The sequence below is a fragment of the Arachis hypogaea genome, chromosome 18 (genome assembly GCF_003086295.3).
Source record: "Arachis hypogaea cultivar Tifrunner chromosome 18, arahy.Tifrunner.gnm2.J5K5, whole genome shotgun sequence".
NCBI classification, from domain to species: Eukaryota; Viridiplantae; Streptophyta; class Magnoliopsida; order Fabales; family Fabaceae; genus Arachis; species Arachis hypogaea.
This window is the reverse complement of record NC_092053.1, coordinates 26588573-26603003: the sequence shown is the minus strand read 5'-3', so window position 1 is coordinate 26603003 and position 14431 is coordinate 26588573. Positions and strand designations below refer to the sequence as shown.

The window sequence follows — 14431 nt, the reverse complement described above, 5'->3', positions numbered from 1 at the left end:
CGGATCGTGGCTTTTAACATTTTGGTAGCCGTTTATTGTGGCATTTGTTCTTAGTGGTTCCTGGGGTGATCAGTCCCGGGATACCGTGTCGTTCTGGTGTTGATCACTTGGCAAAGTAAATTTGGTTAATTTTTGAGTAATTTTTGAACGCGAAAAAATGAGATGACGAACTTCAAGTAAAACTAATTGGAAATAAACAACTATTGGCAAGTAGTATGAATATAAAGTAATGGCAAATAAGTAACAAAGGGTAAATAATCCCATATAAATCAATACAAGTCTTACTCAACTGGTTGAACCGGTAGAATGCTTGCTCGCATAGTGTGACTCGGCTGCTAGGGATAGAATCTCCTTAGGTTACTCGCGTTCCAAGTTCTTGGAACTTCCCTGCCATCTAGTCGTTCCAGTTTGTAGGCACCGTTGCCGAGCACCTCCTTCACCCTGTATTGGCCTTCTCAATTCGCTGCCAGCTTTCCTTTTCCTGGTGTTGGGAGTCCAACATAGTTACGTTGTAGGACCAGGTCATTCTGCTCAAACTCTCTCTTGAGTACTTTGGCGTTGTAACGCAGGGCCATTCTTTGTTTCAACGCCGTCTCCGATAAGTGGGCCATCTCCCTAGCTTCATCCACCAAGTCCTTTTCTACGGCCTCTTCGACTCCTCCCAGAAGTAGTCGTGGGCTCGGTTCACCGATCTCCACGGGTATTATTGCATCTACCCCATAGGTGAGCCGGAATGGAGTCTCCCCGGTAGACGATTGCTGAGTTGTGCGATAGGACCAGAGGACCGAGGCTAACTCGTCTGCCCATGCCCCCTTTTCTGGTCAAGTCGCTTTTTGAGACCTTGCAAGATGACCTTATTCGCAGCTTCGACTTGGCCATTCGTTTGGGGGTGTTCAAATGATGAGAACTTCTGCCTTATGCCCAAGCTGGCGAGAAACTCTCCGAATTTTTTATCGGCAAACTGTGTCCCGTTATCCGAGATAACGACCTCCGGGACTCCAAACCTGGTTATTACTTGCCTCCACATAAACTTCCGACAATTAGCCGAGGATATGCTGACCAACGGCTCAGCCTCTATCCACTTGGTATAATAGTCGATGGCGACTATTAGGTACTTGACCTGCCCTGGTCCAACCGGAAAAGGTCCTAACAGATCGATTCCCCATTGTGAGAATGGTCAGGAGGCCATTAGTAGGCTTAGTTCGGTCGCCGGCGCTTTGTGGAAGTTGGCGTTCTCCTGCCATCTTCTGCACCTTTTCACGAATTCCTTGGAATCCGCCATCATTGAGGGCCAGTAGTAACCGGCCCTGACGAGCTTTCGGGCTAAGGCATTCCCTCCGATGTGGTGGCCGCAGTATTCCTCGTAGACTTCCCTAAGCACATAGTCCATTTGGCCGGGACGAAGGCATTTCAATAGGGGTTGGCTAAGCCCTTTCTTAACCAACTGGCCTTATATTATTGTATACTTGGCCGCTTCTCTCCTTAGCGCCTTTGCCATCTTGTCGTCACCGGGGAGTTTACCTTTTTCCAAGAAATCCATGATTGGGTCCACCCAGGAGGGGGATTCGGTTGCTTGTGTTACGTGCAGAGTCACGATTGGTAAACTTCCCTACCCGGGGGAACGACTTGAAAGCTTTGGCTAGAGCTCCGTCTTTGGAGTATTTCCTTGGCCTTTCCCCGCTACCGGGTTGACGGGTATGGTTGTAGGCTGGCTGCCGCTTGTTGGCTGCCACGACCTGGCTAACCTCCTCATCATTGATATACTCCCTAGCGACGTTTTGGATTTCTTGCATTGTCCACACGGGCTTGGTGGTGAGGTGCTTCCTGAAATCTTCGTTCAGCAATCCATTCATCAAGCACAAACTGGCCACCGAGTCGGTTAGGCCGTCAATCTCTAATCACTCATGATTGAACCTATCCAGGTACCTCCTGGTCGGTTCACCAGTCCTTTGTGTTACCCCAAGCAAGTTAATCGGGTGCTTCGCTTTAGCAATTCATGTGGTGAACTGAGCCAGGAAGGCGCGACTGATGTCGGCAAAGGTGGTTACAAAGCCCTGGGGGAGAGCATTGAACCAGCGAATTGCCGATCCCGCTAAGGTCATGGGGAAGGCGCGACACCTTACTTCATCACCCACCCCTTCCAGGTTCATCCTGGCCTCAAAGGCTGTTAGATGTTCCTGGGGGTCTTAGGTCCCATCGTACCTCATGTCCGTTGGCTTATCGAAGTGCTTCGGAAGCCGAACCTCAAGGATCGAATGGTGGAAAGGGGTTGCCCCCATGATTACAGGTGGTCGCCTTCTCCTTGGTCTTTCTCTGCTGTCTTCTCGGTTTTCCTCCACGGTATTTCTTGTCAGAGGTCGGGTGTAAATTACAGGATCTCGTCGTCTTCTTGGCACCTCCCTACTTTTGTCTTGGCTTTTTGACTCCGATCGGGGGCTCGGGGTGTGTCTGGAGCGGCTCCTTCGGGGACTTCTTCCTCTCCTTTGAAGAGATAGGGAACGCTCTTGCCTTGGAGCTGGTTGGTGGCGTTCTCTGCTAGCCACCTCCCGCTCCAGGTTTTGCACTCTGTGGCGCAACTCCTGTATTATTCTGGCGCTGTCACTACCTGTTCCTCCAAAGGGTCGCCTCTCATGGGAGTGCACAGGGGGAATCTGGTGCGTTCGCGAGAGAAAGCCATGGAGGCTACCCTGCCGCTTCTGGAAACGATTTCCTCCCCGTGCAGTTCGCCTCCATCGTCTGCCTCTACAGGACCCAACAGAAAGTCCATCTTGGCCCGTCCCCATAGACGGCGCCAATGTTCGGTTACTCGAGGTTCCGGACGGGTTGGAGAGGTGCTCCAAGTAAGGAAGGAGGAACCAGCCTGGATCTAAGCCTGTGTGCAAGACGCGTGAGCAGACGATCTCCCGAGCTCTTTGTGAAGTATGGGGGGAGCCACCTGCAATTACACTCCGACGCCCAAGTCAGAAAATGTGCAGACAGCTATGAGAGTAAGGGGGGTAGTGACGTACCTTGGGGAAAGGATAAGACCCTCCCCATATATACCCTATCAATAGCGCGGATCCCACAGAAGAGGTTTCCTTCCAGGAAACTTCCTTTCCCAGCTATCATGCAGTTGGCAGCGGGGGTGCAGGTGTCCGGGTCGCCGTCCGGACGGGTTATTCCCGCGCGGGTCGGGTTACTCGTGAGCCGGGTCGACTATTAGGCCAGTTGAGTTAGGCCGTAACAACTTTAATAAAATATAAAAATAAATATAAATATCTATTATTATATAATATTATATCAGATTTTTAAAAAAAAATCTAACTTCAAAAAAATCTTCATAAATACTTTTAAAAATACCCTTACCTTTTCAAAACTAAAAACACAAGATCATAATTCTTTTGAGGTAAGTTCTATGATGCCTTTTATTATGGTGCCTAAATTGCCTAACTTGCTTTTAAAGGTAAAAAAAATAAAATGTTCAAAATAAAAAATAAAATATTTAAAATTTATTAAATATTATCTATTTGCCTTTTTTAGTAAGTTAGGCACAATCTCAAAAGCACCATAACATTCACCATTCTTTTGATTTACTCATTTACCAAACAAAAACATCTCTAAAAAACATAGAGAAGTACTTCTAAAAGTTAAGTGCTTCTAAAATATCCTCTCTCCTTGTCGGTCTGCTAGGGCACAAACTCAAACCCTAGTAGCCACAACGAGTGTAGTGCACAACTCCGTTACTTTCAATTAAAATCGTGTTTTTCCAGCGCCACAGTGCAGAACAGTGTCGCCTCAGTGCTGTTGTTCCAACATTCCTGAAATATGGAAGAAATAAGGCATGAAATCGAAGAGGAAAATATAAGAACAAGATCAAATGTAACAGAAGAGGAAGAAGAAGTCTTGGAATATGAAGAAGAAGACATAGAGGAAGGTGCAAAGAAATGCAATCACAGCCTAGTAGGAAAGCTGGTGACAGACAAGAACATCAACCCAACATGGGTCCAAACGGCTATGTTCAACATTTGGAGAAGGCCAGAGGGCTTTAAGATGGTAGAGATCAAGCCAAAACTTTTTCAGTTTTTCTTTCATAAGGAAATAGATATGAGAAGAGTTCTGAAAGGAAACCCATGGATGTTCCGAAATTCATGGCTACTGATCAAGAAATGGGAAAGAAGAGTAAACCCATCAGAAACAGATTTTTCTAGAACAGAAATTAAACTTCAAATATGGAACATGCCAGAGCATTGTAAGACAACAACTTTAGGAAGAAAAATCGCTGCTAGGGTGGGAGAAGTCATGGAATGCAATGTATTCTCAGCGGGTCCAGGAAAAGGAAACTTTCTTAAAGCATCAGTCATGATAAGGATAGAGGATCCACTGAAAGAAGGCTTAAACATGGGGAGTAAGCGAGATGGTTTAACAAAGGTGGAGTTCAAATATGAAAGGCTGCCCACATTTTGCTACTTTTGTGGCAGGATCGGACATGATGTAGCAAACTGTGAGATAGCAGAAGCAGAAGAAGAGCACACCAGTAGTTCAAAAAAAGGGCTGGGAGCCTGACTAAGAGCAGATATAATAGGCAATAAGGTGGAGCAATCAGCAGAACAAGAGAAGCCAACTAAAACGGGAGACAAAGAAACTGAGAAAGGAACGCAACAAGGAAAGGGAGAGGTGTTAGAAAAAATGGCAAAGCTAACTATGAAGGAAAAGAGCCAGCAATTCATAGAATACAAGGAAGGAAGCAGAGTCTCAAACAGGGAGAAAGCACCACATCAAACAGCAGAGGTTGAAACCATTATCATCGAAGAGACGAACGGAGAGGCTACAGATCAGGGGGAAGAAGACAAAGAAAAAGGAAAGAAAGTAGATAAGGATTTAAAAGAACAGAAGAAGGACAAAGATAAAATAGAGGACGAGGAGGAATCTCAACTTCAGAAAAATCAAAAGAAATGGAAGAGGATGGCAAGAGAAGCTCCACTAAGAATAACATGCCAGAAAACTAAAGAGCCAGAACAAAATAAAAAGAGGAAAGAAGAAGACACAGAAATGGAGGACAGGGAGATGGGAGGCAGCAGCAAACGCTACCAAGCAAGGAGCAAAAATACACAGGCAGAGGCTGCAGGGCAGCCCTGCCAAATCCCATGAAGATAATTAGTTGGAACTGCCGTGGGCTTGGGAACCCATGGGCAGTGAGAGCTTTGAACAAGCTCTTGAAACAGCAAGCTCCCAACCTCATCTTCTTAATGGAGACGAGGAGAAAGATTGACGAATTAAATCGTATTAGGAATAGAGGAGGAATGGGAAACATTGCGGGGATTGACTGTGAAGGGGAAGGAAGAAGTAGAGCGGGCGGCTTGGCGGTTATGTGCGATAGCTCTATTGTTTTGGAAGTATCATCAATGTCCTTGAACCATATAGACATGAGGGTAAAAGCAGCAGAAGTTGGACAGTAGTGGAGGATTACGGGGTTCTATGGGAATCCGGATGCAGCCAACAAGAAAAAATCATGGGATCTCTTGAGCTCGCTTGGTCAATCTCAAACATGCCATGGTTGGTTTTTGGAGATTTTAACCAAATCCTGGAACAGAAAGAGAAGACAGGGGGACTGCCAGTTACTTATAGCCAAATGAAAGGCTTTCAAGAGGTACTACAAATGAATCAGCTGCTAGACTTGGGGTTTGTGGGGCACTCTTTTACATGGACAAACAACCAACCGGGAGAAATGAACATTCAAGAGAGACTAGACAGGGCAGTTGCAACAATTGACTGGACGGAAGCTTTTCCAGAGACAATTGTAAGACACTTGCAGAGGTACAGATCAGATCATTGTCCTCTCTTAATAGATGTAACAGGTCAAGAGAACAAAAGAAGGAGGAATAGGCCAAATATCTTCAGATTTGAAGAAATGTGGCTTCAAAACCAAGAGTGTAAAGAAGTAATTTGCAAGAGCTGGTCGGGAAGTGAAGAACATTTAAAATGGAAGCTGGAAAATTGTGGAAGAAAGCTACAACAATGGGGAAAACATAATTTTGGACAACTACCAAAGAAGATCAAAGAGAAGCAGGATTCTATAGAACATCTCACAACCCTCCCGCAATCTGAATCGACCATCATGAGACTAAAAGAGACACAAAGGGAGTTAGACGATTTGTTGTACCAAGAAGAGATTAAGTGGGCACAAAGATCTAGAGCAACGTGGCTTAAAGCGGGGGACAAAAATACTAAATATTTTCATCAGAAAGCATCACAAAGGAACAAAAGAAACCGTATAGAGAGGATTACCGATGATGCAGGAATTCTTTTTGAAGATGAAGAGAAAATAGAGGAAATTATAGTAAACTTTTATGAGGATTTGTTCAAGACCGAAGGGACAATGGAGGAAGAACAAGTGGCTGCAGTGGTGGGAGGCAGAGTCTCGCAGGAGGCTTTTAATATTTTGGAGGAGGACTTCACACAAGAGGAAGTCAGAACAGCCTTAAAGCACATGCACCCAACTAAAGCCCCCGGACCGGATGGGATGCCGGCACTCTTCTACCAAAGAATGTGGGATATTGTGGGAGAGGAAACTTCCAAGTGGGTCCTTAACTGTCTAAATGGGGAAGGAGACTTTGAAGAGATGAACAACACCTTTTTGTGTCTAATCCCCAAAACAAAGACCCCAAAGCACACTAGAGAATATAGGCCGATATCTCTTTGCAATGTGATTTTCAAGCTAGCGACGAAGGTCATTGCAAACAGACTAAAGCAAATTCTTCCGGGGATTGTGGGAGAGTACCAAAGCGCCTTTACTCCAGGTAGATTAATTACGGACAATGGCTTGGTGGCTTTTGATATATTCCATTATATGAGGAAAAAGGTAAACGGAGCAAAGGGTTATGTGGGCATAAAGTTAGATATGGCAAAGGCTTATGATCGGATCGAATGGAGTTTTCTCTTGGCGGTTATCAAGTGTATGGGGTTCCCACAAAAGTGGGTGAAACTAATCCAAAAATGCATCAGGTCGGTGTCTTTCTCAGTACTTATCAATGGCTGTCCCTCCAAGAGTTTCAAACCTACTAGAGGCATAAGGCAAGGGGATCCCCTTTCTCCATACCTATTTTTATTGTGTGCGGAAGTGTTCTCGGGTCTCCTTATCAAGGCTCAGGAAAGGCAAGCGATTCAAGGAATAAAGATAGCTAGGAATGCACCCGAAATATCACACCTTTTTTTTGCGGATGACAGCATTCTCTTCATAAGAGCAACAGATCAAGACATCATTGAAGTGAAGGAAATTCTACAAACATACCAATTAGCTTCAGGCCAAAGGATCAATTTGGATAAATCGGAAATCTCTTTTAGCCGAAACGTGCCTCCTCTCAGACAGATGCTTATCCAAGATTGGTTACAGATTAAGGCAGTGGAGAACCATTCAAAGTACTTGGGGATTCCAACTTTTGTTGGAAGATCTAAGAAACAAATCTTTGATTTTGTCCAAGATAGAGTTTGGAAGAAGCTGAAGGGATGGAAGGAGAATAGCCTTTCCAAGGTGGGGAAAGAAGTTCTTATAAAATCAGTCGCTCAAGCAATCCCCTCATACATTATGGGATGTTTCCAAATGCCCAAAAGTTTATGTCAACACATAGAGAGCATGATCAGTAAATTCTACTGGGGGAGCAAAAATGGAGAAAGAAAAGTGCATTGAGTTAGATGGTCAAAATTAAGCTTGGCAAAGCAAGAAGGGGGGCTAGGTTTTAGAAGCTTTGAAGCTTTTAATCAAGCACTTTTGGCCAAACAAGGATGGAGATTGATTAAATTTCCTAATTCACTAGCAGCAAGGACATTGAAAGCCAAATACTACAACAAAAAATCTTTTCTAAAGTCAGGTATAGGAAACATGCCAAGCTACACTTGGAGAAGTATTTGGAATGCTAAATGGGTTCTACATTTGGGAGGCTTGTGGAGGATCGGTAATGGCAGATCAATTAGTATAAAGGAAGACCCATGGCTTCCAAATCAAAACGGATTCAGAATTTGGAGTACCTGCTCAAGTTTTGATTCGGAAACCAGGGTGGAACAACTTATTGATCAGGAAACTATTCGATGGAGAGAGGACATTATCAGACAGAATTTCTATCATTTCGAAGCAGAACAAATACTTAATATTCCTCTAGACCAAAACCAACAAGAAGACTGCTACTACTGGAAAAAATCAAAGAATGGAGAATGTGAGGTCAAGAAAGCTTACCACCTCATCCGCTCTCAGCCACAAAACCATGCTCAGTCCAGCAACCAGGAGCACCAGAACAGATTCCCTTGGAAACTTCTTTGGAACACAAAAGCACTGAACTGCACTCTTAATTTCACATGGAGACTGCTAACATCATCCCTGCCAACTAGAATCAACATTCAAAAAAGAGGTATCACAAGCACATCACTTTGTCCAAGATGTTGGAGAAAGGAAGAGACAGAAGAACACATATTCAAAGATTGTACCTGGACACAACGATTTTGGTTTGCTAGCCCTTTCAACCTCCGAACAGAGAGAGCACAGAACCACCCAATTGGAGCTTGGATTGAAGAATTACTAAACCAAATTAGAAAGGGGGAAAGAGGTCTTTTTCTGGAATGCCTACATGCAATATGGTGGGGAAGAAACAAATTAATTTTTGAAGATAAGAAAATAGACATACAAGAATTAGTGAACAGAGCAACTCTTAGATACCAGGAATTCACAGTCATGTCAATGCCGACAGAGAACTTCACAGCAGAGCCACCACCAGGGAGTCGTAGTTTAATGTGTTGGGTGCCGCCGGAGCCAAATCTCTTCAAATTGAATGTGGATGCAGCAATTTCAAATGAAGGAGCGAATGGAGGAGGAGCTGTTATTAGGAATTCTGAAGGAGAAATTATGGTTGCAGCTACTTGGTTATTCTCAACCACATCTACAATTGAAGCGGAAGCCACAGCTTGTCTTTTGGGCCTTAACTTAGCATTGGAGTGCTGTTTTTTTTTATTTAGCCTTAGAAGGAGATAACGTTGACGTTATCAAAGCTTTAAAGGGGAATGACACTCACAGGAATTATTTTGGAACTTTAGTGTCAAACTGTAAAGAGGCTTTAGGTAAATTTAGATCTATTCACATTTCCCATGTAAAAAGGGAGGGAAATAGGATAGCCCATGCTTTGGCCAAATTAGCTCTGACCCAACCAAATGTTATATGGTTGGAAGAAGCTCCTGAACATGTAACTAATTTGGCCCATTTAGATATTTTGAGTTCTTATGTTTGAATACAATTTTCTCCTTTCAAAAAAAAAAAAAAAAAACATCTCTAAAAAACCGATAATGCTTCGTGCATTATGGTAATCTGTCAGAGTATATTTGAATCATGATGGACATGTGTCTCCTTCATGTCTTCTAGAGAAAAATCTGAAACAACTTTTTCATATTTTTCCTTTCACACATTATACACACTATTCAGAACCCTCTTTCATCACACGCCACATTGCTACTTCTAGGAGGAAAAGGAGGAAAAAAGAGCATAACGAACTTTCTTGATTATAAACATTTTCATGGTTCACCATTTTTATTTTCATGTACAGAAAGCAAAGCACTGTTCTTTTCCCGGGTCCAACAGGTACAGAAGATTTAGGATGCTAATCTTCGCCATCGCTCATGCTGGCACGGGTGTCGATGTAGAATTCAGTGGAGAAATCAATCTCATCAACAATCCTCCCTCTGTTTTGTTGACACAGAATATGCAGAGTCAGCATAAACACTACGAAGGAGAAAGTGCAATTGCATTAACCAAGATGGGTGACGACATAATCATCGATACCTTTCAAGAACAAACTTTCCCTCTTTATACTTTTGGCTCTTCTCATGCGCCGATTCCTGAGACATTAATTTTCAAAGGTCAAGAGCTGTGTCTTTGGATAGAGTCGAGTTTCGGATTTAAAAGCATACACCTTAATTATCTTGACATCTAGTTAATTTAGCAGTTAATAAATATGAATTTATGCTAATTAGCATGAAATATTGGCAAATCATTCATGGGGATTCATATGTACGACTAAATAAATCCATGAGTAAACAATCAATCATGTCCTCTTACCAAAACCACAAAGGACCGGGTCATTCCTCACAATGGAAAAAGGGTGATAGATTCGTCCTAACCGCATTTTAATATGTTATCTTTTTTAATGGTGCGAAACAAACTTGTCTAGTGAGGAATCAATTTTTCAATTTCAAATTCTTAAGATCTGTTGGACAAGATTGGTAGTTTACTCTAAATAATTCTAGATCACTCATCCAGCAAATATGTTCAGCAAGATTTAGCTAGGTATGCAATACTATGTCTAGATACATGAAATTGAGTCAAGATTAGAGAGGAGGATTACATATTTCCAACCAATTATTTGACCACAGCAACAGCAAAAAATATCAGCCACGGTATGCAGTCCTGAAAGCATCATCCTTTCCTCTAGTACACCCATTGTGAAGTTCACACTGGATCACAGACATAAAAAGTTAAGTATATTATATGAGAGTTGGAATATTAAGATATAGTGATGTTTTAGTCCACTACCGATAGAACCAAACACTTTCCTATATTTAATTACAGTATCTGCAAAAGATGAGTGTGTTCACAAATGTGATCTCAAAACATTACCATCTATTGAATAAGAGGGTTAGATGACAAGGTGCACAAACTGATCAACATTATGAGTTTTAAAATGCAAGTCAATATCAAATGTATCTCATGTTATGCGTTTTTTGGTACACTCCATGTTATGAGTTTTGATACACAAAATCATTTGCTTCATTTAGGCATGCTCCTTGTAGTGAGAATTTGAATAAATGCATAACAATTCCAACACCAAAGAGAAACAACAAAGTTCATGGGGGAGAAGTTAATATAGGAAAAAGTTCATGGGAGTAAAATCTTCAACTAAAACCAAGTGCAACAACATTTTTAGTAATTTTGTCATACAACTAAAAGTGTGTATTTGTTCACTGAACATGCTAAAAACATCATATAATCTAGGGAAGCAAGAAAGTTTGAAATCACATTTAAAACAAAAGGAATGTTAGTGTTAGTGATCACATTAATGCAAAAGCATACCTGTTTTGAACAGCAGACATATATAAGTTACTGGCCTCACTTCACTACGTACATCACTGGCTTATTTAGTAAAGACATGAATTAAAAAAAAAATTGTAAAAATATTTAAGAAGATCAAATATTTAGGGCCGGTATTGAATGCAGATTAGTATCGCACTGCACCATGTTTGCTATATTTCTTTTGTAGATCTGAAAGTTCAAATCAGTTCATAGGTCACTTTGGAGAATCCAATGTATACTTCAAACTCATTCCAATAACAAAAGATTATGCCAGTTCTGGATTTTCGTCATTGTAAACTCATGAATCCATATCTTTAGGCTGTCAAGAAAAATCTAAGATTAATTTCCAAAAAGAAAAAAACTAGTATGCATATATTTTCATCAGGAAAGGTTGACATTTATTAGGACCAGTGTTAAAAGGAGGGAAATGCCGAACCACTATTTTGATTGTGCTTGCTAAATAAGATGGAGATCAAAACTGTATTAGGATTAAAAAATCAATGAAATAGGAAAATATTTAAGATAAAGATTAACTTAAAGCATGGTAATTCCTTAGTCATCCTGCTCCTTAAAAGCAAGAATAAAGATGTTTATGCAACAAAAGCTTGTGGAATGCATGAAAATAAATACATACATTTTCCGAACAACACAAAAGGATTGAGCCTTTCAAAACACGAAAATTTTTCCCCATGGATCCATTGTTTCTGACACTTGCACTGCACATGTTTCTACTTTCTAATCCATCTGAGAAGTCTTGGAAGGCTATAAGCATTTTCTGCTATGTAAATGTATGTTACTAATTATTGTCTCCAGTGAAATTTACAGCAGCTTCCAATCCATATATGTCAGCATTTTAAATTAAAGTAATAAGTTCAAAAGCTTTGATTTTCAACTCCCTCAAGATGCAAATGCAGTTAGTGTTTCCAAAGAAACAGTGATGTATTTTATGTCATGATAATAATAACAAAAATAGAAAGGGAGAAAAAGACAAGAAGAAAAGCTATAAACTCATAATGCAATTCTAGTATAAATTTGACTTTTACAGAACATGATTGCCTTATTACCTGGATTGTTGGGGAGTATCAAATTATGCTAAATGCAATTTTCAGCGAGCACTATATATAGATATAATAAGAACCAGCATGTTATATTACCATTAGGGTAATCACTAGGGTATAGAAAAATAACTTGTAAACCATTAGGGTAATCACTAGGGTATAGAAAAATAACTAGGGTATAGAAAAATATACAATACTATCATAACTTGTAAACCATTAGGGTAATCACTAGGGTATAGAAAAATAACTAAAGTATACTCACGCATTGTTGAAGAGATATGCTTTTCCCCTCCGGCAATGAAATGCCTGAAAGAATGAACGGTAACGGAAGATTAAGACCAGAAGAAATTTACCAATCCAGAATAGCAGCTGGTCAACTTTGAGTATGTGAATTATATAAACAAGAAAATATTAAAAGTAACCCCGAAAATTCATACAGTAAAGAGTGAAAAAGACATATATTAAGTTCAGAGCGAAGCTTTGTCACATCAAGCTTTTGTGCATTTTCCTCTGTTATATATATAGTTTGACACATCATGAAAAGTGAAAGAAAGATAATTAATTGCAAAACTCATCATGAGCATTGATTAAGCACCACTAGAAAAATCAACATGAACCTATGCATTATGACTTTTCCAACGGAGAATTTGATCCTGACTTGTTCATGAATTCAACTGAACAGTAACAAAGCATTGAAGTCAAGGAAATCAAAGACTCACTGATGTGCATGATGCATCCAATCATTGGGAACTTAGGGTTACACCTCAGTAAGGATATATACAAAATACACCCTAGAAAAATAAAAATCAAATTGCTTGAAACACATAATAGTTCTTAATCCTCAAATACCCCATTTTAAAAATAAAATAATGAATTTTCCATATTACAACATATGAGAAAATATATTAAAATAGGAAAAGTCCAATGCTCAAAATCAAGGCACGTACAGAAAAACTAGCTCAAACAGAAAATTTTACACAGAATAATATCAATTCTATTAGCTAAAAACATTGAGAAAAAAAATTGAAATGATAATAATTAAAAAATGATATGGTAGGGTAAGGTAGGGTAGAGTAGGGTACCCGAGAGATGAGATCATCAGCAAGGGCCAAGTGAGTTTTGCAGAACTTGCATCTATAAGATCTTCCCTCAAGCTCCACCACAAACACTCTTCCCATCGTTGTTTGAGTTCTTGATTTTTGTTGAAGGAGGAGGTTCTGAGAAGCTCTTCTTTGTTGTAACCACCACCCAAAGGGCAGAAGAAAAGTCAATTGTGTTCTGTACGAACAGAAGAACTTGGAAGTGAAGACTCCTCAGAGGATAAACGGCAATGGCAGTGGTATGAACGCGACACGTGCAACTCTGGAATGTGAGTGGGGGCAACTCTGTAATTTGAACTTTCGTTTATTGCTACCACGTGACATCACGTGATTACTCCTTATCCAAAACAGTCTGGAAAAATAATAGTAAGCATAAGTTAATTAATTTTATTTTTTGAAAATTTTAATATTTTAATTTAATTCTAATGATATTAACGTGAGCTAAGTTACTCTTAAATTTAAGAGATTGAAAATTGGAATCTCTTTAATAAAAAGAAAAATTAATTTAAATTATATTAACATTTTTTTTTTTACCGGTTAAAGTTAATTGGAAACAAAAGGATAAAGTTTAGAAATAGGAAAGTTTTCAGGTGTGACAAGCCACTTTACTGGCATAGCGCTATGTAAGTGTGCAGAGCCATTCAGATATACATTAAAGAATTTGAACGATGTAGATTTTGTGTTAAGGTTGTGATGTAGACTCCAATAGGAATGGTGCAAGGTGCTCCTTGAACCGGTGGAACCCATGACCTTAGCAGATAAATTTAATGACCTTTTGTGTGTCCTTGCATTGGATATTGTCATTTTGGTAAGCCAATGCTAAAGGGGAGCCGTCAGCTGAAAGTTGTAGCCAAGGCAAAAATTGGACTATGCATTTTTGTTGGAATTTGTGGGCTTCATAATATGTGAAGAAAAAATTGGTGGCAAGAGTTGAAGAGTTTGGGTACTGATCTTTAAAACAAAAAGTTGCTAGGCCTTGGGAGAGGTTATAGGACTATTTAGAAATATTCAAGTGCATTAGGAAAAATAATGGACTGGTGTTATAGTGAAAAATTTAAAATTTCAAGTGCCTAATATTGGTTGAACAGGAATAAGTGATGATCCAGTTATCTTCATGAGTTCAAAAGTTTTAATTTAAATTCCAAACATAAAAAAATTTATAATTTTTTGAATAGGAGGATTTCTGTAAA

At 40.2% G+C, this 14431-nt stretch overlaps 4 protein-coding genes across 4 annotated transcripts; 2 read left to right on the top strand and 2 right to left on the bottom strand.

Moving 5' to 3' along the window:
* Positions 1-455: 455 nt before the first annotated feature.
* On the bottom strand, positions 456-1390 carry LOC140181324 (uncharacterized). Its single transcript, XM_072224863.1, has 3 exons — positions 1254-1390; positions 854-1004; positions 456-758 (listed from the first exon to the last, which is right to left on the bottom strand). The coding sequence occupies exons 1-3, from the start codon at positions 1388-1390 to the stop codon at positions 456-458; spliced, it is 591 nt and encodes a 196-aa protein (XP_072080964.1).
* A 2414-nt stretch (positions 1391-3804) lies between these two features.
* On the top strand, positions 3805-4542 carry LOC112769814 (uncharacterized protein At4g02000-like). Its single transcript, XM_025814279.1, has one exon. The coding sequence runs from the start codon at positions 3805-3807 to the stop codon at positions 4540-4542; it is 738 nt and encodes a 245-aa protein (XP_025670064.1).
* Positions 4543-7855: 3313 nt separating this feature from the next.
* Positions 7856-8995, top strand: LOC140181323 (uncharacterized). Its single transcript, XM_072224862.1, has one exon. It carries the CDS (start codon positions 7856-7858, stop codon positions 8993-8995), a length of 1140 nt encoding a protein of 379 aa, XP_072080963.1.
* A 341-nt stretch (positions 8996-9336) lies between these two features.
* Positions 9337-13590, bottom strand: LOC112770997 (protein yippee-like At5g53940). The gene is made up of 5 exons (XM_025815531.3): positions 13224-13590; positions 12404-12447; positions 10359-10467; positions 9797-9852; positions 9337-9696 (listed from the first exon to the last, which is right to left on the bottom strand). The coding sequence occupies exons 1-5, from the start codon at positions 13317-13319 to the stop codon at positions 9615-9617; spliced, it is 387 nt and encodes a 128-aa protein (XP_025671316.1). The 5' UTR covers positions 13320-13590; the 3' UTR covers positions 9337-9614.
* Between the last annotated feature and the right edge of the window lie 841 nt (positions 13591-14431).